This window comes from Drosophila pseudoobscura, chromosome 2 (assembly GCF_009870125.1).
Source record: "Drosophila pseudoobscura strain MV-25-SWS-2005 chromosome 2, UCI_Dpse_MV25, whole genome shotgun sequence".
Classification (NCBI taxonomy): domain Eukaryota; kingdom Metazoa; phylum Arthropoda; class Insecta; order Diptera; family Drosophilidae; genus Drosophila; species Drosophila pseudoobscura.
This window is the reverse complement of record NC_046679.1, coordinates 10421478-10442602: the sequence shown is the minus strand read 5'-3', so window position 1 is coordinate 10442602 and position 21125 is coordinate 10421478. Positions and strand designations below refer to the sequence as shown.

General features: G+C 48.0%; 5 protein-coding genes across 13 annotated transcripts; 2 read left to right on the top strand and 3 right to left on the bottom strand.

The window, feature by feature from the left end:
- Nucleotides 1-94: 94 nt before the first annotated feature.
- Adgf-D (Adenosine deaminase-related growth factor D) lies at nucleotides 95-2046 on the top strand. The gene is made up of 6 exons (XM_001358380.4): nucleotides 95-255; nucleotides 344-829; nucleotides 899-1068; nucleotides 1124-1305; nucleotides 1365-1501; nucleotides 1557-2046. The coding sequence occupies exons 1-6, from the start codon at nucleotides 189-191 to the stop codon at nucleotides 2012-2014; spliced, it is 1500 nt and encodes a 499-aa protein (XP_001358417.3). The 5' UTR covers nucleotides 95-188; the 3' UTR covers nucleotides 2015-2046.
- ninaB (neither inactivation nor afterpotential B) lies at nucleotides 1961-4497 on the bottom strand. Its single transcript, XM_001358379.4, has 4 exons — nucleotides 4358-4497; nucleotides 3511-4019; nucleotides 2404-3451; nucleotides 1961-2346 (listed from the first exon to the last, which is right to left on the bottom strand). The coding sequence occupies exons 1-4, from the start codon at nucleotides 4400-4402 to the stop codon at nucleotides 2068-2070; spliced, it is 1881 nt and encodes a 626-aa protein (XP_001358416.3). The 5' UTR covers nucleotides 4403-4497; the 3' UTR covers nucleotides 1961-2067.
- Nucleotides 4286-9618, top strand: f-cup (leucine rich repeat containing flyers-cup). 7 transcript variants are annotated; one of them, XM_033378780.1, is made up of 13 exons: nucleotides 4286-4426; nucleotides 4989-5039; nucleotides 5660-6069; nucleotides 6749-6939; nucleotides 7000-7203; nucleotides 7337-7460; nucleotides 7531-7703; nucleotides 7769-8145; nucleotides 8204-8509; nucleotides 8605-8748; nucleotides 8808-8996; nucleotides 9064-9249; nucleotides 9316-9618. In XM_033378780.1, exons 2-13 carry the CDS (start codon nucleotides 5035-5037, stop codon nucleotides 9419-9421), a joined length of 2415 nt encoding a protein of 804 aa, XP_033234671.1. In that variant the 5' UTR covers nucleotides 4286-4426; nucleotides 4989-5034; the 3' UTR covers nucleotides 9422-9618. The 7 variants fall into 7 exon arrangements, with proteins under 7 accessions (XP_033234671.1, XP_015037137.2, XP_033234676.1 ...); XM_015181651.2 differs by having other exon boundaries at nucleotides 8201-8509; XM_033378785.1 differs by lacking the exon at nucleotides 8204-8509.
- Nucleotides 9486-11215, bottom strand: LOC4801295 (cilia- and flagella-associated protein 36). Its single transcript, XM_001358378.4, has 4 exons — nucleotides 11025-11215; nucleotides 10751-10959; nucleotides 10542-10699; nucleotides 9486-10481 (listed from the first exon to the last, which is right to left on the bottom strand). Exons 1-4 carry the CDS (start codon nucleotides 11125-11127, stop codon nucleotides 10028-10030), a joined length of 924 nt encoding a protein of 307 aa, XP_001358415.3. The 5' UTR covers nucleotides 11128-11215; the 3' UTR covers nucleotides 9486-10027.
- An 805-nt stretch (nucleotides 11216-12020) lies between these two features.
- Nucleotides 12021-21013, bottom strand: flfl (serine/threonine-protein phosphatase 4 regulatory subunit 3 flfl). Of its 3 annotated transcripts, none has more exons than XM_033378740.1 (10): nucleotides 20562-21013; nucleotides 17539-17947; nucleotides 17271-17468; nucleotides 16236-17174; nucleotides 15990-16167; nucleotides 15660-15915; nucleotides 15322-15594; nucleotides 15113-15246; nucleotides 14203-15041; nucleotides 12021-14140 (listed from the first exon to the last, which is right to left on the bottom strand). In XM_033378740.1, exons 2-10 carry the CDS (start codon nucleotides 17647-17649, stop codon nucleotides 14039-14041), a joined length of 3030 nt encoding a protein of 1009 aa, XP_033234631.1. In that variant the 5' UTR covers nucleotides 17650-17947; nucleotides 20562-21013; the 3' UTR covers nucleotides 12021-14038. The 3 variants fall into 3 exon arrangements, with proteins under 3 accessions (XP_033234631.1, XP_001358414.4, XP_033234639.1); XM_001358377.5 differs by having other exon boundaries at nucleotides 17271-17458; nucleotides 17538-17947; nucleotides 20562-21012; XM_033378748.1 differs by lacking the exon at nucleotides 20562-21013 and adding an exon at nucleotides 20306-20538.
- Nucleotides 21014-21125: the final 112 nt, after the last annotated feature.

Below are 21125 nucleotides of genomic sequence, written 5' to 3'. Positions count from 1 at the left end.
GAACAAGATCATGAACAGAATATATATTGTGGAGAGTGTGGAAATTGCACAAAAAACAGTGCGACAAATGATATGGGTCAGCCAGCAGGGGCTTTATCAGTTGGCTGGCAAACGCCGAGCGACGAGCATCTATTAAGTACAAATACGGCGTATATTTTTGTGAACTGGGAACTGGGAACTGGGAAGCGATGCTGCTGGGACTGCTGCTGTGCCTGGTGCCGCCTCTTCTGGGGGGACTGCATGCCGCGGACTTACGTAAGTTCCGTCCGATTGTCGGTTCAACAACATCAACAATCAGAAGCGATATACCTAATATTGAGGGGACCCGTATTGGATTTCGCAGCTTACGAGACTCTGAGGGAGCAGATCATGGAGGCGGAGCGTCTGGCCTCGCTGGGTGGCAACATCTGGCTCACTTCGGACGAGGAGAAAGCCAACAGCATACTGATGAACGCCAAGCGTGCAGAGATTGCCGAGGGCATTAAGACGCCGGAGAAGTATCCCCCGGCCATGCATTTCTTCCAGGGCAGGCAGTACGTGCGACAGAGCGAGGTGTTCCGATTCATACAGAAGATGCCGAAGGGCGCCTTCCTGCACGGCCACAACACGGGCATGGTCACCTCCAAGTGGGTGATCGGCAACCTGACCACCACCAACAATCTGTACACGTGCCGCAATGTGGACGGGCTGCTCATCTTCACCTACGACCAGAGCGGCTGCCACAGCGAGGTGCAGAATGTATGCACGGAGCGCATCAACGCTGAGGATCGCGGAAAGTACGAGCGGCAGCTCGAGAAGCACATAAACATGCACCGCCAGAAGCCAGAAGGTGGAGTGCCCCACACCCATCCCTCCCTTTCAAGCTTTAAATCGATACATTCTCTCCTTCAATCCCCAGCTCTCTTGTCCCAACGTAAAAAGATCTGGGAACGCTTTGAGAATATCTTTACGACTGTCGATCGGCTCTATAAGTACAGACCCTCCTACTGCGCCTTCCACAAACGACTGCTGGAGGAGCTCTGCGAGGACAACATCATCTACGCGGAGGTCCGAGCCTCCCTGTCGCCTGTGAGTATTCTTCAGTATACTGACAATTATATAAGCTGTATGCCCTTTTTTCCAGCTGTACGACGACAACAATCGCACCCTGAGCACACTGGAGGTGGCCAACGAATTGGAACGCATCGTGGAGGAGTTCAAGGCGAAGCATCACGACTTTGTCGGCCTCAAGGTGATCTATGCCAAGCGGAATCGGGCCACCGAGGAGGAGATGAGCAGACGCATCACAACCTTCAAGCAGCTGCAGTAAGTCGAAGAAACCCAGAGGCATATCTGATAAAAACCTAACTCTGGCTCTCTTGCAGCCACGCAAAACCGAATTTTGTGATAGGATTCGATTTGATTGGACAGGAGGACACGGGTGATCCGCTCAACAAATACGTGAACGAGTTGTCCGACCTGCCCAGCACGGCAAACTACTTCTTCCACGCGGGCGAGACAAGTGAGCCTTTGAATACTGAGGATACGATCCCTTTAAGTAATACTTTTGCCCACAGATTGGCATGGTCGCACTGACTGGAACATGATGGATGCCATTCTGCTGGACTCGAAGCGCATTGGACACGCGTTTGCCCTGCCCAAGCATCCGCAGCTGTGGTCTACGATCAAGAAGCGAGACATTGCCATCGAAGTGAATCCCATATCCAATCAGGTGCTGGGCTTTGTCTGGGATCTGCGCAATCATCCGGCCAGCTTCCTGATTGCCCAGAACTTTCCCATTGTGATCTCATCCGATGATCCCGGGATGTGGGGTGCCAAGGGCCTCAGCTACGACTTCTACTATGCCTTCATGGCCATGGCCCCTGCCGAGGCGGATCTGCGCTTCCTCAAGCAGCTGGCTCTCAACTCCATCAAGTATGCGGTGCTCACCTCGGACGAACGGCGCAAGATCAATCGGATCTTTCAGCGGAAGTGGCGCGAGTTTATTGCCAATGTCTTGAATCCAAAGTTCTAATCTAATACACAAAACTCAGACTAAGAGTGATACATTCATGCGTACTTCTGGGCCTAGTTCACGCTCGGTGCATACCATCCGTGCAGGCACTTGGGCACTGGTCCGCTCGTGTGGAAGTCGCAGCGTCCCAGCTCTGTCATCGTCTTGGCACAGAGCACTATTAGACCCACATAGTGATCGTTGAGACCACCGCCCAAGACCATTGATGCCAGGATGATGCCATCGTCCTCGCTCTGTGGCTGCGGCGAAGGCACAAAGATGGGCTCGCTCGGGTAGACATTGTCCTCGCACCAACTAAGACTCGTCTTCGTCCACACGTCCACTTTAAGAAGCTGCAACGGAGGATTGAGTGAGGATTCTTCATGGATGACATGGGATACGATACTCACAGTGCCAGGATTGGGTGCATCCACATCGGAGCTAATGGCATAGAAGTAGCGATAGTTCTTCCCGTTGTAGATGTCATAGTTGATCCGGGGCGTCTCACAGCCCCAGTCGCAGAGCATTTCGGGACGCAAGAATATGCCACTCGGGTCTTGGTAGGCTTCCGCTCGACTGTTCTTTAGGGTCACCAGATTGATGCCGTCCTCCACCTCGTAGCGGCCTCGCTTGACCTCTCTCTGAGGTGCCTCTTCGGTAGAGTCCTCTCTCTTGCCATTGGTGGGCATATAGGTAATATCCGCGTACTGGGAGGCGGAATGCTTCATTGTTTTCAAGGGCTGCGCAGTGCTCAAGCCCGCCAAGGAGAAGGACTTTATGAGCCCCCGTCTGCTGGACCCGGACTTCGTGTCATGAGCGTGCACTTTGGCTCCCAGGGGAAGTACAAACCTCAGGGGGCGACCGCGAAAGAGGGTGGCGTAGTTAGGATTGGTCTGCATGTTGGCAATGGCCTCCAGGTACATGCAGTTGATCATCTCGGGATTCTTGTAGCTGCAAATATCCACCACCACGTGGCCATCTTGCTCGAAGCAGTTAATGATGTGCAGATAGAAGAAGGCCTCCGACTCGTAGGACTGGACCAGCTTCCCGCTGGTACGCTCGATCAGGTGGAAGAGCGTCGGCCTGTCCTCGAACCACTTCAGACAGGCGGAGAGATTCTGGTTGGACAACTGGGCCTTGATATACTCCGTGAGGGACACGGAGAGCGGCTGTTCCACAATAACGAAATAGTTCTCGGTCAGGCCGAAGGTGTGCATGTAGCCCGGATGGAGTTTCCAGCGGCATGGCAGCGTGGCCACCACGTGAGCATCCTCGAACATGTGCTGGCCCTTGGGGAAGCAGATGATCGTATAGGCCGGACCGGACTTGGTCATCGCTGTGCCCAGGTTGTAGACTGTTCCGCTGGGCAGCACATGCGGATGCGAGGTGTGATTGACCACGCCCACATAGTCGCTAATGCAGATCCGCCCCTCTGTGGCCAGAGTGCAGGAATTGATGCTGCAGTTGGGATGGTCTCAGAGAATTACAAGAGAAGTGGATAAGATATATGTAGCTACCGATGCATAAAGGGTGTCTCGGTGAAGGTGTAGTATTCGTCGCCGAACGGATAGATGGAGATCATCGAGTTGTCCGTGCCATTATCCGGCCGGAAGATGGCCGCGAACTTGTCGAAGATCGAATGACAGGGATCCGGCACCGCTGCGGTGCCAAACTCCGTGACCACAATCCTCTGAGCCGACCGATTCTTGCGCAGTGTCTCCGTGTTCACGAAGCGGCTCTGGTAGGTCACACGGCCATTCCGTATGGCGAATCGATGCAGCAGCGCCGAGCAATCGAAGAGGTGGCCAAAGCGCATTTCGCCCACCTTCCAGCTGCCGGGACCGTTGCGCAGAAGGCTGCCGTTGAGCCACTTCGGTATATGGCCGCTGCTGTGGCCCTCAAGGGGATCCACAATCTCCCGCTCGCAGGAGCGCAGCCAGACATCCGAGGAGCAGTTGGGATAATACCGACCACTGCCATCCAGCCGTTGCGCCTCGGGATCGTGCTGCTTGTCATCGTATTTCACCTGTGGGAGGAGGGGTGTTGAAGCTATTGATTGCCATGATTGGGTACCCTAATCCAAAAGAATTTTTGCCGTGGATTAATGTGGATTATTCTGTCGGCTGGCGCTTTTCCCACATTCCATGCATACAGTACATATCCCCTTACCAGCTGTGAGCGTTCTCAAGGAAGGTCTTTTTGATTAGCTCAAGCTCAAGCTCAGGCAGTGGAAAGTAAAATCAATCTATCATTTTAAATTCTGACAAACACTTGTTTAGGTAACTTTTCGGAATCCTTTTGCCAAATTTGAAAAAATTCTTTCGTTACTAATTTTGAATATCGCGTAGTGACCAATCGACTGACCGCGAAGATATCCCGCATAAAGCTCTTGAAGACCCCAGCCGCCATTGCCACAAACGGAAGTATATCCGGGTGAGTGTGAGAGGTAAACGGTCCTCGGCTGATGCAATTTCAATCCAAACCACACAAATCCACGTGGGCCACCTGAGTGCTGTTCCGTTCTGTTCCGTTCCGCTTGCACTGAAAACCAAATGACAACTGGCAAATGGCAAGTGCTCCCAAGTGCTCGCACCTAGTCGCCGCCCAGCGTAGCCGCAGGGATGGCTTATGAGGGTGGCGGCAACCAATTGGAGGCAACTGACCCTACGCCATGCGCCAGCGTTATTCATAATTTTGATTGACAGTCGACGTATGTAGTTAGCGTCGTTTGTTGGCTACACCAGACCCCCGCCCATGCCACATACAAGTGGGGAAGGCAAATGCCGGGGCTCAGCATTTTTGCCGCTTCGTCGGACTCGCTTGAGGCGAGTGGCGTAGGTGTGCATTGGCTGCAAACACCAACATTTTGCACCGGGCGTAGAGCAGCTAGGAAATCCAACACCACACCCCTGACGAACCGACTGACTGACAGACTGACTGACTGACTTCTGTGGCTGACCTTGGCTGCTACAATGTATCTCGTATCTCCCCACAGAGGAAGCCCCAGCGGAGCAAGACCAAAGCAAACCTAACCCAAGAAGATGAAGTAAGTACAACCGAATTAAGCGACTTAACCCTAAGCCTTTAAGCGGCTTGCGGCCTGCACACACACATTATGCATAGATTTAAGTTCATGATCAAATCAATTACTCGGCCTATTCGGAATAATCTAGAATCATATGCTGGGGGAGAACAGGTGCAGCTTTCTCGAGCATTGCCCTGAATCGGGCTTCTTAAATTGATTTTAATTTCTGCAGCTGTGTCCTGCATTTTTGAATCTATTATATGTAATAGGGATTTCGTTTCCAATTAAATTCTGCCTTTTGCAATGTAAACCTTCTAAGATTTGGAAGTTTTTAACGTAATGAGGTAAATTTGAGGCGTAGCCATTGCCCCCTTTCGTAACCGAATATATGGCGATGATATTTAGTTTATTGCAATTACTTTAATCTAAAACAACAGAATATCTCGATTCAAATTTGAATCTTCATTGTCCGTTACAATTCAATAGTCACTAGAGCAGTGTTGTAAAACACACAAATGGTGCATCGAACAGCTGAGTCGTAAAAAATAAAAACAAACGACGCAAAATATTCGACATAATTAGAATTTGAGGGCAATTGAATGACTGTTTGACACCTTTTCCCTCTACCTGTGCCCGCCCAGCTACAGTAACGTGGAAGACACTGCCGCCTTGTACGCATTCAACAACTTGCCCAAGGAATGTAATACTTCGACATCCAACGGCGGCTACGATTTTGACGACTGCTCCTGGTTCACTTTCTTCGGCAATCCCAACGATATGAGCGAAGACTCTTTGCCCAGTAATGACCATAGAAGTGGATCCACCAGCAGAATTCCACGATGTGCCCAACGACCGCGCCAAATGGCTTCGGCCAATCGATTCCATCAAATGGCTGCGTCGCCACGGCCATCTCCCCGGCCAAACTACTCTTTCCAGCCGGTATTCCACGAACGTAAAACCCATGAAGACGATACAGTATTAACCCAGGAGCTGTGGAAGCTGGCGCGCAAGTCGGGCACCCTGAATCTGTCGAACAAGGGATTGGCCAGTGGTAAGTAAACCCCATGCCATGCAGTGCAGTGCACCCATGTGTAGCTTCAATGTTAGGCAGGAATGCAGTGGTGTCGCAGCAGAAATTGCAAAACTGGAGGTCAAAGGTGAGGCCTCGCGCCGGGGAGCCACCCATGGAGCAGCAGTATAATCATCAATCGATGTACACCGGTCTCGTCGACAGCAGTGCATTATGGTTTCAGTTCATGTGAGACGATCGCGATCTCGAACTTGGCCTTGCCGGCCCCTAAAAGGAGTCGAGAACATTTGCCGCTTCAATAGGTAGCGCCAGCGCCTGCAGTCATATCATAAAGGTGTTCCAGACGTGTGCCAGTCATCGTTTAGTTTGCGCAGCGTGCTGGCTGCTCTCGGATGTGCCCCAATCTATCCAAGTCAAAATCATCCATCAAAATTGCGTCCTCCAAGCCAACGCGAAAGAAGCAGCTCACTTCGTTCTGCATGTGTGCTCCGCACCCGCGGCGACGAAGCTACTACCAGATCCGTGAATTTCAAATGGCCTCCTCGGGCGATGAGCTGGAGAGCGAGGACCCCGACGATGAGCTGGAGCTGGAACTCGATCTGGATGAGCCAGCGCCGCAGCCCAGCGAAGATGCCTGTAGATTAGTGTACGCCATGCCACCAACAGCCCTCTAATTGATTCCATGATTTGTCTGTTTCAGTGCCCGAGCGTCTCTACGACATCAACGAGGCCGATGCGGAGAGCAAGGCGGCCACTCTAGAGCAGCTGTCGATCAAGGATGAGGATGCCTGGTGGAACCAAGTGCCATTGACTAATTTAGATCTGAGCTCCAACGCTTTATCGCACATATCTCCAAAGATTGAGAATCTGCAGTCGCTAACAGTCTTGATTGTATGTACAAATGCTGGCATCCTGAATCCCCATGCCCTAACCCTGACCCTCTTCTTTTAGCTCCATGACAACGCCCTGGTTGCTCTGCCGGCGGAGATCGGTAAGCTGGAGAAGCTTATGCGCCTGAATGTGAGTCGCAACAAGCTCAGCGATTTGCCGCGAGAGCTGTACAGCCTGCCGGAGCTGCGGCATCTGAATATCAGCTATAATGAGTTCAGCGAACTCAATCCGGATATCAGTGATCTGCACATGCTGGAGTTTCTGGTGAGTGTAGAACCTCCCTCACGTTGAATCTGGTTGTGGTGTATTATTAATTTAAAAATCATTGTAATCGCCCTCTAATGACTCCTCTAATAACAAATACCAACTGCTTGTTAACCAAAATTCTAAACAAAAGGATGCCGGGCATAATAGCATAAAATCCTTGCCTGGCGGTATTGGTTTTCTGGTGCGATTAACAGCCCTCTTGTTGCCCTATAACCACATTAAGGATCTCCCACCTGATCTGGTTAACATGCGCTGTAAGTTGTGTGCCACCCCCCCCTCAATAACAGTGCTCGTCCGTCTATTAAATGTTGATCCCCCTCGAAGCGCTGCAACGGTTGGACCTGATGCAGAACGACCTCACCTGCTTGCCGGAGGACATGGGCCTGCTAAGGAAGCTCCAATTCCTGTACATTCAACATAACGACATCATGGAGCTGAGCGATTTCGAAGGAAACGAGACACTGACCGAGCTGCATGCCAGCAACAATTATATATCGGTAAGAGGAGGGCGAATTACTAGTACTCTTTCCCAACGGATAATCACTGTAAAACCTCCACGTAGAACATACCCATAAGTATGTGTGAGAACTTGCCGCATCTGAAGGTGCTCGACCTCCGGGACAATAAGATTACACAGCTGCCCGATGAGCTGTGCCTGCTGCGGAATCTCAACCGCTTGGACGTATCGAACAATAGCATCGACACGCTGCCTGTTAGCCTGGCGGCGCTGGCCCATTTGATTAGCCTGCAGGTGGAGGGCAATCCCATCAAGTCGATTAGACGTGACATCCTCCAGTGCGGAACTTCGCGCATCCTGAGGACTCTGCAGGAGCGTTCCATGGCCAAGAGCAAGGACGAGGGGGAATCCGATAGTGGCGCGGGAGCCCGCCTATGTGGCGGACAAGCGGGCAACGACACAGCCGCAAACTATCCCGACAGGTATGTACAGTAGACCCTGAGCCAAGCCAGACCAGCACATTGATCCACGCCGCAGTAGCTATCAGCCACAGCATCAGCAAAAGCACTTCGAATATCAGTTTCAATATCGGGCCCAGGCTCATATGCAACCGCAAGCCGAGCGCTTCAGAGTCTACGAGCCGCCGCACAACTGCCCGCCGTACAGTCGCCAGGGGCAGGAACACGTATACGATCAAGAGAACTATGAAACAGAGAAAAAATTTGACTATTCTGGCCAATATATGCAACAGCAGCAACATAACTTTCGATTCAATGGCTATTCAGCCATGTATCAACAACAGCAGCAACTATTCTACGGACAGTGCGTCGTCTGTCCGCGATGGGTGTAGTGTATCACGCTGTTCCGAGTTTTATATATAATATTCTTTTGCCCAAACGTATCGCAGAGGGAATAACTTGAGCTTGGTTTCCTTTATGCAGATACAAACTACGTCATACCCGAACATTGGCCGTCAATTTGGAGGAAATAACCGATGTGCCCGAGGAAGTCTTTCAATTGGCCCAGAAAGAAGGCGTGCATGTAGTGGACTTTGCCCGGAATCAGCTAAGAACCGTCCCCGACGGGTAGGCCACCACGTAGTCCCTATGGATATGCCTTTAACGAACGCCTCTTTTCTGTACAGCTTGCAGCACATGCAGAATATTGTCACGGAACTGGTCCTCGCCCACAACCGCATTGGCCAAGTGCCGCAGTTCATCTCACAGTTCACGCGCATTACGTTACTGAATTTATCCAACAATCTGTTGACTGACCTGCCCAAGGAGTTTGGTGTCCTGAACACGCTACGCGAACTGAACATAGCCAATAATCGGTGGGTACAATGAGATCCTTGCTCAATTGCATCGTCCCATAAGTCTTGGTCTCTGTTTCGCTTTCAGTTTTTCGTTTCTTCCCAGTGGTTTGTACGACTTGCAGGGTCTGGAGATACTCATTGCCAGCGATAATCACATCAATGAATTGAATGTCGCGGGGCTACAGCGCATGCCGCGTTTGTCTACATTGGATTTGCGCAACAACGACATTGATTTCATACCGCCAATATTGGGTACCCTGACCAACATAACGTAAGAACATTCGCTGGAAACATATATCTTCATTTGATTCGCTTTTCTTTCCCCACCCTTTTGCAGGCACTTGGAGCTGGTGGGAAATCCATTTCGACAGCCTCGCCATCAGATCCTGATGAAGGGCACCGAATCGATAATGTCGTATCTGCGGGATCGCGTACCCAGATAAAGCAAGATATCGCAATCTACACCTTTTTATTTGAGTTTTTCAGCCAATTTTCACTGGTATAATGTTTTTTTTTGGGACAAACATAACCGATACTTTACCAATGCTCCACCACGCCCACACACATCCATACTTAAGCTATAAGTCTGCCTGTGTGTGGACGAGGCGGAGATCGCGCAAGGAAGGTACCTTATAACATAGAAAGCATCCCGCATTTACCATCTACTCTACCAACTGAACTAGTCAGCGTTTGGCAACACACGGCGCACCACCCTGTTAAATTCTGGTTTAAAATTTTTAATTAAAAATAAAAAACAAAATCTAATCTGTGTTAATGGATTGAGAGTGGTTATCCCTAGGGTTTTTATAGCATAGTTCGGTATATCTAAGGGGGAATCCAATCGCGTTATAGCCAGAAAAAATAGCATTGCGATTGCCACTTTTTTAGCCAATTTATAGATGTATAATATTTATTTGGTGACAAGCGATATAGCCGATATTAATAGTGGAGGAAAGGAGCGGTGCAAGGTACCTTATAACAAGGAAAACATTCCGCATTTAGGCAAAGAAGTTTTTAGTTAAAAAAAAAAAGGTAAACCTTTCATTCGCTTAGTTATTCTCCACAACTTCACTGCGCAGGCGCTTGGCCAGGGTGCGGCGCAGCTGGAGTGCTGAATTTTCCTCGCTGTCTAGCGGCGCAGAGAGCTCCATGGTCTTGCCGCCGTTCTCGAGCAGCTGCTGTGCCACTTGGGCGGAACTGGGACGGGCGCCTTCGGCGCCCTGGGGACTGTCCCGGGCCATGGTCTCCTGCAGCTGCTTGGCGCGCGCTTGCTTCTTGATCTCCACGATTTTGTCGCGTTGCTGGCGCAGATACTCCTGACGCGACGTCACATCGGTGGGATCCACCCTGTCCTCCTGCTCGAAGAACAGATTCAAGCGCTGAAACTTATCATTGACCAGATCAAGACTAGCCTCCTGGTCGGGGGTCAAGGCTGCTTCTGGGCTCTCCAGCTCATCGGCCACGGTTTTGGCTATGAGTTGATCCACATCGGCGGCTGCATCGCTGTGGTATAGGTATTCGTGAGACGGGGAACATTTATTCACATTCATTGCCCCAACCCACCCTTGATCCGAGCCCGTGGCGCTGTTGCTATCAGCCTCCTCCAGAGAGTTTTGGGCCAATTGGTTTTTCTCTATCAGATCCAAGGCCTGCAGCTGCAGCTCTACGTTGCGTTGCGTCATCATTCGTATGAAGATTTTTACATCATTGGCGGCCCATATCTAGAGATCGTTCATTAACCGGACGATGGGACGACGATTCCGTTGACCTACCTGCTGGAACAGGACCTGATGGAACTGGAAGGGATTCTCGCCCTGGCCCTGCTGACGGCCCTCCAGGCAGGCCATTTCGAACTGTTCCGGTGATATTTGCATCTCCTCCATGAAGCTGCCCAGCATGTAGTCGACCAAGTTCTTGTATTCCTCGTGGATCTGTAGGATTTCCTCATTGTTCTCGTCTAACTGCAGATTGGGATCGAAGACTGCACCAAGGTCGAGATGCACGGAGGTTAGGAGATGACGTGGCCCAAGGTCCGGCTGGTCTTACCCAAGGATCTCTGCTCGATGAAGGTCTGCAGGGGTGCGTTCCAAACTGGTCCATGGAGGAAGCAAACCAAAGAATCAAAAACCCAAGAGTCATCCACGGACATTTTCGATAAAAGTACTCGTAAGTTGTTGAAGTGGCTCTGCGATAACCACTAATGCCGTAATGCAAAAAGTGTAGAAACATTTGTTTGGTCCTTGAAAGGACGTCGCTACCATGACGACGCCCACGACCACCCGAGAGACCAACAACCAACGAGGGTTGCACATAAATGGACAATAAAAACGCTTGAGAGAGCTTCGACAATTGTTCTTCTGTTTAAAAACTATTAAAAACTATTATTTAATTTACTCATAATCATAATATAGTTATATATATCGGTTTTTACGCATTGATGTTTAAACAACTAAATAAAGTATCCAAATTATATATATGTAATGGGTATGTGTGTGTGTGTGTGTGTGTGTTTGTGTTTGTGTGTGTTAGGATTAGGGATTAGACGACGGCATATCATATGCATATACAATACACACGATTCATATAAATACTATGTATAAACTATAGTGTTGTTTGCTTTTTGTTAGTTTTCTTATTACTTTATGTTCCTTTCTTCTCTTTTCCCATTTTGTTTCGTATATTTTATTTATCTCTTGCTTGTTTTTATGTGTCCTCGCGCATCGTCTATGCGCATGTGTTCTGCATTTTGTTTTGTATTTCTTGCAGTTCAATCAATCAATCAAACAAAACCAACAACTTGGAAGGATATATGTATCTTTATCTGTCTCTGTATCTGTTCTGTACTCCCCAGCTATACTATAGGGGTGCAAATGTGTCTGGGGTGTGGTGTGGGAGTTGGAGGGGAAACGATACGATCGGTTGGTGGCTCCAGGGAAAACGAAACCGTTTGCGGCGAGAGTTGCTTGTGGATTCTTAGTTGAAATTATGCATTTGTTTAAACACTAAAATAAATAAATGTAGTACAGTACGCACACGCACATGGCAGATACGATTATTAACAAATAACTTTATTACTTCTGGCGATCAAGGACGAAACGTCAGTCAGTGTCTGGGGATATGGTTTTTTTTTTGTGTTTTTTTTTCCGGATGTGAGTGAATCAGGATCGGGACTGAGGCTGAGGCTGGGGCTAGGGATGTGACTCCGGTATGTGCCGCCTCCCTCTACATTCGTTTAATACAAATTATGTTTTATGCTATATTTAATATGAAAAAAACTTACATGGAAAACGTAAGAAGACTATTTTATTTGTATTTTTATTGTTATTTGTTGTTTGTTTGTTTGTTTGTTTGTTGGTTTGTTTCCCCCCACTTTTATAATTTACGTTCTATTTGTAATCATTATAATTAGTTACTTTTTCTTGCTGTCAATGATGTGTGTTTGCGTGTGTGTGTGGTTCGATAATGGTTCAAAGGTAACGCAACAATTGATTAATTACACAGTCAGACAACGCTCCTCCTTTCCTTCTACACGGATTCCTACAAAAGCGAGAGATTGTTTCTAGACAATTCCATCTTTCAATCTGCACGAAACCATCCTCAATTTCTAGTCTTACTGTAACTGCAACTGTTACTGTTACTGTTACTGTCGCGAGTGGTGCAAGAACAATTATCGTCTAATTCGATATAGAGGCTGACTAAATTATATACAAGGCTCATTGGGTCGAGAGTGGGCTGTTTGATGTGATACTAACTGAAGGTATTAACAGAAATTGTCAAGCTGGCCGGGCCGGAGGGGGGGGAACTCTTGCTGGTATTTACAAAACAATTGCACGCTGTACGCGTATAGTCTTAATCGGAATATATATATATATAAATGTATAGATTTAATTTCTCTGCTTTGCTTTGGGAATTAACACTTTTTTACAATTATATGTGCATATTTTTACTCTGCTTGAAAACATTACAGCGCTGTCTACAAGATCTGTATTACATCGTACTACAATTCAGTGAGATAAGCCTCAGCCTCTGGGGGAGGCTGGACCTTGCCCCAATGATTTGTTTACTGAAAGTGTCGTTGTTGCGTAGACAGCGCTTTAATATACAAAAGTATAAAACTGCGATTCGCAGGCAGACCAGACCTGTCCAAAAGATAGGTTAGATTATAATGGAAATCAACTCTTAAAATATAACTACGATATAGCAATTGTCTTTAAAATACCACAAAAAATATTATCCAAATATTGCACAAAATTTTAGATTTCTCCACAACATTCCTGCCACCAGCCAACTTCACAGGATCTGTTAAAGGATCTTTTCTATTCTATCCACTCATTATCCATTATCCTTCTTCTTCTTCTCTCTCGTCCTGCGTTGCGCGCACATGTGTTTGTGTTTTTGTGTGTATGTGTGTGTGTTGCAAGTGTCTCTGTTTTACTACTAAATACATGTTTATTTTGGTTTCTTCGTTAATGCTTTTCCAACTTTTCCAACTTTTTTCAAACAAAACGCACACAACAGAGCACGTAGCAAATTTGTGTAGGATGCCTCTGATCGCTGATCGGTGATCGGCTATGTGCGGCTGGACACACATACATAGTTAATTGTATTTTCATATGCATATATATTTGAATATATATGTATATACATATTCATATCTATATATGATATATATATGCTTGTTTCGTTATTAATTTAGTAAAGTAAGATTTATAATTTCTTGTTTTACTTTTAGGTGTTCGCTTTCCTTTAAAATAAATTTTTATGCTAAAATTTAACTTTATGTTTTCTTGTTCGATCTTACATCGTACCGCTATCTCCCGTCTCCCGTCCGCTGGCTGTCTGCCGTCTACTGTGCCTGTAGTTGCTGCAAAATGCATTACCAAGCTGGCTGACCACCGATAATCGAAGTCCTTCTGGTCGGCTCCTCCTTCCCCACGTTCCGTTCGTTGGTGTTGGTGTTGGTATTGGTTTGTGTGTGTGTGTTAGTGTGGGTGTGTAAGTGTGGGTTATGTGTGTACTAATTTATAATTGATGCCGCCCTGCTGCTCCGCATCTGTCAACTATGCCAGACGCGCGCGCTTTTGTGCTTGTGGCCCATCAGAGTCGTCCTCGTCCTCCTCGTCATCATCCTCCCCGGAGTCGCTCTCATAATCGACCAGGCCCTGTAAGCAGCGAAAAGGAGATGTTACAATATCCATAGATTTTTTAATCTATTTGGTTTTACCTTCTTGGTCGTCGACTTGTCCGTTTCGCTGTTCGCAGAGTCCGTGCTGGCGTCGATGCTGGACGCTACCAAATCCTTCTCCGTCACAGTCTGGCCGAGAAGTCCATCGAGCTCGCTTGTGGTGCCGGGAGTCGGCTGTGAGTCGGCGGGCTCAATGTCGGGATCGGCCGCAGTGGGTGCTGGAGCCAGATTGGGGGCAGCCGATGTAGCTGCCGCTGTCACGGACGCTGCGATCGCGATCGTTAAAAACTGACTGGCCACCACCTGAGCTACTGTCGCCGAATCGCAATGAGAAGCAGCTGCCGACGTACTCGGCGGTGACGATGAGGACGAGGACGATGACGTGGACGCTTCAAGCGATGATGATGATGACGACGATGATGATGATGAAGAGGCGTTTTCTGCGGGCGACGGCGAAAGCACCAACTCTTGATTCTGCGGCGTCTCCACACCGCTCAGCTGCTGGTGCAGTTCTGCGATCTCAGGCTGTGTCTGCTGTTGCTGGAATGGGTTATGCTGCTGCTGTTGTTGCTGCTGTTGCTGCTGCTGTTGTTGCTGCTGCTGTTGGTGATGCTGCAGTGCAATGTTGGCAGCCGCCAGATGTACTGCAGCCTGGGCCTGCTCATCGACAATGCCCGCCTCTGGGCTGCTGCTTCCACTGGCCACGGGAGCAACTGCTGCCGATACAGATGTGGCAGTGGCAGTGGCTGTTGCTGTGGCAGTGGCTGTCGCTGTGGAATTCAGATTACCCAGTAAACCGCTGTGGGGTGACGTACTGTGCGGCGGAGAAGACTTCTGCTGCGGTGATTGGTTTTGCGGGCCGTTCTTTTCGCTGACGGCTGAAAAATTGCATTATGGTTGGGGACATTTAATACCCAGGAGTATCTCCAGAGTGGGCAGGACGACTTACATTTGATGACATTGTTGTATGTATCGATTTCTTCAGTGAAATCATCCTCTTCATTGAACCACATCTCTTCCTCTTCTTCCATTTGACGCTGATCCCGACGAAACCGTCCACCACTTCGTATGATCGGCAGGCCACTAAATCGATTACAGAATCGAAACAGAAAATGAGTTAAACCATTTACGAAGAGTGAAATCAAGGCAAACACCTACCCATCTGTACGGTTTTCCATCTTGTCGCGATCCTTGAGCCGATCCTGGTACTGATCGTAGCGATTCTTTAAATATTTGAATGTCTGCACATATTCGATTTCATCAAATATCTTGCTAAAGTTCTCCACGAAATAAACGCACAATGTGCGGATATCCTCGAGTTTTATAAACTCAAACAACTCCAGGATGGCCGACTCCAACAGATTGTAGCGGCCATTGTTACGAATAAAGGCATCCACAACCGGCGCAAATAGATTGCACTTGACAATGTGTCTGTCAAAGGAAGAAGGCATAAATGGTTGCACTAGCTCTAACATATATCCTCTGCCATTTATTACCTGTTGTAGAACTCATCTTTGAGTGCGATTATCTTGCGCAGCAGTCGCAGGGCGCCGAGTACAAGGAACGTGTGTGAGCTCTTCATCAGCACCAGAATTTTCTTGAGGAGATCCTTTTGCAATAAGAAATTCTTAATGTGGTAGCTATGATGCTCCACGCAGAACGACAGTATGTCCAAAACAATGCCAAGCAGCTGTGCAGTCTGATAATCTTCGTTTTGCGGACGGTCACCCAGCGTGTTCACAATCAGCGGAGCTATGGAGCAGAGATCGGCGGAGATCGGAGAGTTGTTATCCCGGAAATCACTATCGAATATTGTAGGTGCTTACCAACTAAAGTCTGAACACTGTATTTGTAGAAGAAATTGAGAAAATCCCCCTTCTCGGTGAGCATGTTCTCCGGCTCCAGGAGGATCTTAACGATCCCCATCAACTGCACCGCAATCCCCAGCTCCGGCTCCGAGTCGTTCAACATTTGTTCGATGGCAATGTTCAGTAGCATACGCTCCTATATATACATATAAAAGAATTGCATTACTCTATGGGGAAAGCACTCGTTTATTGGTGGAAACTTACGCCCTCCGGCCGATTGACCTGATTCAGAGTGTAGTTGCGCACAACCAGCGGCGAGAACTCCACAATTGCCGTGAGTATGTCGATGGAGGCCGACTTGGTTTTCTTTTCGTTCATGACCAGCGTCAGTTCTAGCGCCTGCAATATGCCCAGGCAGGTGAGCGTCTTGTAGAACGAGTCCTTGCCCTGGGGCTGCAAGTTTTGGGCAAAGTTGCAGAACTCTTTCAAAAATAGGACCGTGTCGCGGCGCTTTGTGTCGCCAGTGGTTGGATCCGTGAGCACTGCAAAAATGTCGAGCAGGAATCGCTCGTCGTCCTGGATCATTGTGACAATCTCCACCTTGTTGAAGAATATAAAGCTGGAGAGCGTGTTCAGCATGTTGTCCTCGACGAAAACCGACGGCGTGGGTAGAATGATGTCCTGTATGTACTGCACACGAAACGTCTGATGGATTTTGGCTAGCAAATCCGGGTTTTTGATGGGTACAGCCTCACGGAACTTTGCCCAATGCTTCAAGTACTGGCGATGCTTCTTCGGCTGGGCCACACTGGGATCGTACTCGAGGCACCCGACCACATCGAAGATGGTGTCATCGGCGAACATAATCTCGAACAGGGCATTCTTGTTCAGCAAGAAGATGTTCTTGAATATTTCGAACAGATGATGCAGCCCCTCGGTGTTGTCGAGATCCTCGCACACATGGAACAGATTCAGCAGCTTCTTAATGTAGTTCTCCGATTCCAGGGCCATCGACAGCTTCTCCTTGCGCAACGGCGTGGATAGACAGCTCTGGATTGTCTCCGATATGTCCTCGAGCCGTGACAGCTCGCACGGAGGCAACTCGATGGGTGGTGCAGTGTCCGACATGTCTTCGAAGCGTTCGTCCTCCGACTCCTCCACAATATCCTGTGTAATCTCCACCGAAGGATCCTTGCCCTGGACCTGCAGCAGTTAATGGAAGAGCGAAGAACGTATGACAAATGCCATCGACATTGCAGGAGGAGCAGATCCAGCAGGAGCACATTTACTGGTACTAACCTGACATATCTTCTCCCAAATCTCGTCACAACCAGCTTTTTCCTGAAAGCTCAGAGCCAGATCAAAATTATCGCCTTCGGACCAGACAATCAACGTGTCCTGCTGTTTTTGGTATGCGGTATCGGGTTGTATTTTGCTCTCCAACAGCAGCGATCCATCCGATTCGGCGCGCACCAGTAGTGAAATACCTGCAAGATCGTTTGGGAGGAAAACGGCACTTAGCTTAGCCCATGGCCCTATAGAACACAATGTAAGCTATATACTTACCTTTCAATCGGTCGACGTATGTCGAGGAGACATGCCCCGTGCCACGATCGTCCCACTGCCGCTCCGCATTCAGTGCGTACAACTTGACGCGTCGGCGGGTATCCGTAGTCATGATTAGGCCTTGGGTTTGGGTTTGGGTTTGGTTTTGGGTTTTGGGGTTCTCGTTCGTAGCTTTAGGATTCAATGTGCTTTTTTCTATGCTTTTCTTTTACGCGTTCTGTGGCTTGGAACCACAATTTCTGGGGCTAGGCTAGGCTACGCTACTAGGCTAAATTAAATTATGATTTTGAATTTAAAATTCAAATGATTCGGCTAATCTCTATGCTTGACTTGTACATCCATGTTATGCTGATAGTTCAGCGCCGGTTGGAGGGGGGTCCTGTTCCGGACCGGTTGTACACAATGCCACGCTGGAAAGAAATTTAAATGCGGATTATTAAGATTTGCAAAAAAAAAAAACAAAGAAGATCCCCATTCAATACGCTGCACTTGACAAGTCGCACGGCGGTGACGTCATTCTGATGCGTCTGTTGCACGAATCGTTGAATTTTTGCCACATTTTAAATGGAATCTCGCAGAAAATTCAAAAATGTATGAATGAAATGTGAAAGCTGCTGCAGCACCTCTATGTTGTCGTCGTGTCTGCGTGCCTGGCCATGCATTTATCGGTGTATGGGTGCATTCAAAGAGAGAAAGAGAGAGAGAGAGAGAAGCCCACGCCGAAATGAGAAATGCCAAAAAAAAACCAAAGAAAATTTACTTTTGCCCGGTCTGTTTACAAACATTAAAACAATTTTCATTAGATCTCTCCACGCCAGTAGCAAAACTCTCCACAACACAATCTTCGCTCTTCCCCGGCAGCATACTGTGTGTGGGGCCAGCAGCGAGACCAAACACGCGCGCGACGAAAACAAACAGCGGCGAGAGTGCGAGTGAGAGAGCGGGTAAGTGGGTGGCATGGCATCCACCCAGTATTAGACTATCGTACAGACACGGCGAAAATCAATGAGAGCCAGTGTATAAAAATACTGTGTGTAAACAGAACGAAAAACGAACGCAAGCTACGTCATCGATGGGGTAGTGTGCGTGTGTGTGACCGTTGTGGATACCACATACATATTTGCGTCACCCTAGATCACTACTCATCGATATCAAACCTTAACCGAGGCGACAGGCGCACTTCCCCCCCTTCAAGGTTGAGTGATGAAAAAAGATGCGTGTTGCGCCGCTCTAACTCGGTTTGCACGGCGATTACGATGGGGAGATACGAAACGGTTTACGGTACACGGTATACGATTTATATGGAATACCCGCTACATATTTTATGTATGTAGATGTTCCAACGAAGCGGCATAGGCCAATTCCGTGCTGATAAGACGAGCACCGGGGTCTAGCGAGCGGCTGGCGAAGTTGTACCAAAACAAACGCAGCAAGGCAATTCAAAACAAATGCTGCGAGAGAGGTTTACGCAATCAGCTGCACACAAAAAAGATATGTTTTGGGCAAGTGGGGTTATTAATAAACGGCAGTTGGACTATTTGAATGGCTGCCAAAAGTGAGGCGGCTCGCGAGCCTGGAGTCATTGATAAAAGAGTGAGAAATGGCCAGAATGACAACTCTGCTAAGCTTTATTGCCCAGCAACAAAGAGAACATGGAGATAAGTGAGGGGAACTCGAACACACACACACGCACACATGAACACACAAAAGCTGCAATTGGCTGTGTATGCGTTTGAAGAAAGCAAGAAGAGGAAATAAGAGAAGAAAAGAAAAGGTAAGCATAAAAACGAAAGGATGCAGGACACCATTTGGGGGAGCGCGTCTGTTTCTTTCGATTCCGCTTTGTGCCAGCGAATTCTGGCTTTGCGGGTTCGCTCCGGACAATGAATGGCACAGTGCGGAAAAGGGCATGGCGGGGAGAGAATGGGGAGAAGGAGCCTGTTTAACGGCAGCAGTTACGAGCGCGTCGTATCTTGTTTTTGCATGCATGGCAATGTGTGCAGAATACGCGCGCGCTCCTGCTCCACACATTCGTAAATGCGCGTGTGTGTGTCTGTTCCTGTATGCACATTTTGGGGTGGTATTGGGACGGGGACGGGTCGTGGCAAGAATTCGAAAATTCAGAAATAAATACTACCCCGATGTCCCATTCTCGCCCAAATGCAATGTCAGCAAATTTCAATTTTTTTTTTTTTAATTTCTGTATTTTCATAAGCGATACACACACAAACTCTCACTCAATCACGCACACACAACACACACTAACACACACACATGCACCGTCTAGCAAGTACATCGGTTTTTTGCCGTCTCTTTTGCGGTTCATTCAATGATTGCGAATTATTGCGAATGACAGGCACAAAACAGAATCGCAAACATTGCAGCGTATTCAGCGAAGAAGAAGCGAGAGGTACAAGAAAAAAAATGCCGTCTTCCCCCAAATTAACACACGGACACACACCCACCCACAAATTGTTGTGACACATGCAATTCTTGTCAACGGATTGAGTTTTGATTTGACGCTGCAGCGCATTTTAAATGTATACCGTTGCCCCGATCCCCGATCGACGATATTCGCAAATTTTGGATTTAATTGAAACGCACACGAAAACGTAAGAAAAACATTGGGTACACACCACAAGCGCACACAAACACAGCCAAGCCAAAAACTCACCTCAATTCAACACACTACAGAGCGAAACTCAACACACGGCGACGTCGTTTGCGTTGTTGCATAAATTTGGACAAAATAATAGCAAAGAAATTACCTCCAAATTTGCAATACCCCCAGACAGCGGCAAGCCGGAAAACCGAAGTAGGGATTTGGTAGGATTTTTTCCAATTTTGCTGTCAGGCAAGGCCGCAATCATACGCGGAGTACGTGAGAGAACGAATCATGTACACACAAACACACTCGAAAATACACTCGCATTCAATCACACACACATGGGCAGAGACACGCTCAGACAACACAGAAGCCGCAAGGGTAATATTGGATCTTTTACCAAAAAGTTTTACACTCACGCTGCAATTTCTTGTTTCTGCCTTTGTTTTTGGTGTCTGCGCTTGTTCGCATTCGTTTAGCTTTGATAAAATTTACGCTTGCGCATATTTATTATTTACCACGCGCTTTCTAACAATTTATCTTTCGGATAATTATGATTTTACAATTTTCCGCGGAACGACGCTCGAGCGTTGACTGACCCGACCACGACAAATTTGTGGGGGGGAATATGGTTATTGCTCAAAGACACTCTGGCTATTTGCGCGTCTTGGAATGATTTTTAAAACCGAATTGAAGCACAATTGTGCTCTTGCCTTTAACGTGATTTCTTCGCGTCCACAATTTTATGAAATTTTTCACTTGAATCAACGAATTCATCAATCCCTTTTGCTACCATCATTTACTCGCTGCGAAATTGGCGTGGAAAAAGAGGTATGGACAACATGCAACACGGCCCGGAAAATACAACGAGTGCAGGGTAAAATACACCCCTTTTGCCTAACATACCTTGGCATACAAATCGGCATTTTGTCGTCAAGGTATATTGTTCGTCATAACACGCCGAGGTGAGGTTCGTACAAGCG

What these genes read in the sequence shown, in the direction of transcription:
- Adgf-D (XM_001358380.4), top strand. Translation starts at nt 189, where the DNA reads ATGCTGCTGGGACTGCTGCTGTGCCTGGTGCCGCCTCTTCTGGGGGGA. An exon ending in ACTGCATGCCGCGGACTTAC is followed by an intron (nt 256 to 343) that starts GTAAGTTCCGTC and finishes TGGATTTCGCAG; the next exon opens with CTTACGAGACTCTGAGGGAG. An exon ending in TCCGAGCCTCCCTGTCGCCT is followed by an intron (nt 1,069 to 1,123) that starts GTGAGTATTCTT and finishes CCTTTTTTCCAG; the next exon opens with CTGTACGACGACAACAATCG.
- ninaB (XM_001358379.4), bottom strand. Translation starts at nt 4,402, where the DNA reads ATGGCGGCTGGGGTCTTCAAGAGCTTTATGCGGGATATCTTCGCG. An exon ending in TTATGCGGGATATCTTCGCG is followed by an intron (nt 4,020 to 4,357) that starts GTCAGTCGATTG and finishes CTCCTCCCACAG; the next exon opens with GTGAAATACGATGACAAGCA. An exon ending in ATGCACCCAATCCTGGCACT is followed by an intron (nt 2,347 to 2,403) that starts GTGAGTATCGTA and finishes CCTCCGTTGCAG; the next exon opens with CTTCTTAAAGTGGACGTGTG.
- f-cup (XM_015181651.2), top strand. An exon ending in AGTCGCTAACAGTCTTGATT is followed by an intron (nt 6,940 to 6,999) that starts GTATGTACAAAT and finishes CTCTTCTTTTAG; the next exon opens with CTCCATGACAACGCCCTGGT. An exon ending in GTCGTCTGTCCGCGATGGGT is followed by an intron (nt 8,510 to 8,604) that starts GTAGTGTATCAC and finishes TCCTTTATGCAG; the next exon opens with ATACAAACTACGTCATACCC.
- LOC4801295 (XM_001358378.4), bottom strand. Translation starts at nt 11,127, where the DNA reads ATGTCCGTGGATGACTCTTGGGTTTTTGATTCTTTGGTTTGCTTCCTC. An exon ending in ATCAGGTCCTGTTCCAGCAG is followed by an intron (nt 10,700 to 10,750) that starts GTAGGTCAACGG and finishes AACGATCTCTAG; the next exon opens with ATATGGGCCGCCAATGATGT. An exon ending in GCCACGGGCTCGGATCAAGG is followed by an intron (nt 10,482 to 10,541) that starts GTGGGTTGGGGC and finishes CCTATACCACAG; the next exon opens with CGATGCAGCCGCCGATGTGG.
- flfl (XM_033378740.1), bottom strand. Translation starts at nt 17,649, where the DNA reads ATGACTACGGATACCCGCCGACGCGTCAAGTTGTACGCACTGAATGCG. An exon ending in AGGTCAATCGGCCGGAGGGC is followed by an intron (nt 16,168 to 16,235) that starts GTAAGTTTCCAC and finishes ATGTATATATAG; the next exon opens with GAGCGTATGCTACTGAACAT. An exon ending in CAGTGTTCAGACTTTAGTTG is followed by an intron (nt 15,916 to 15,989) that starts GTAAGCACCTAC and finishes TCTGCTCCATAG; the next exon opens with CTCCGCTGATTGTGAACACG.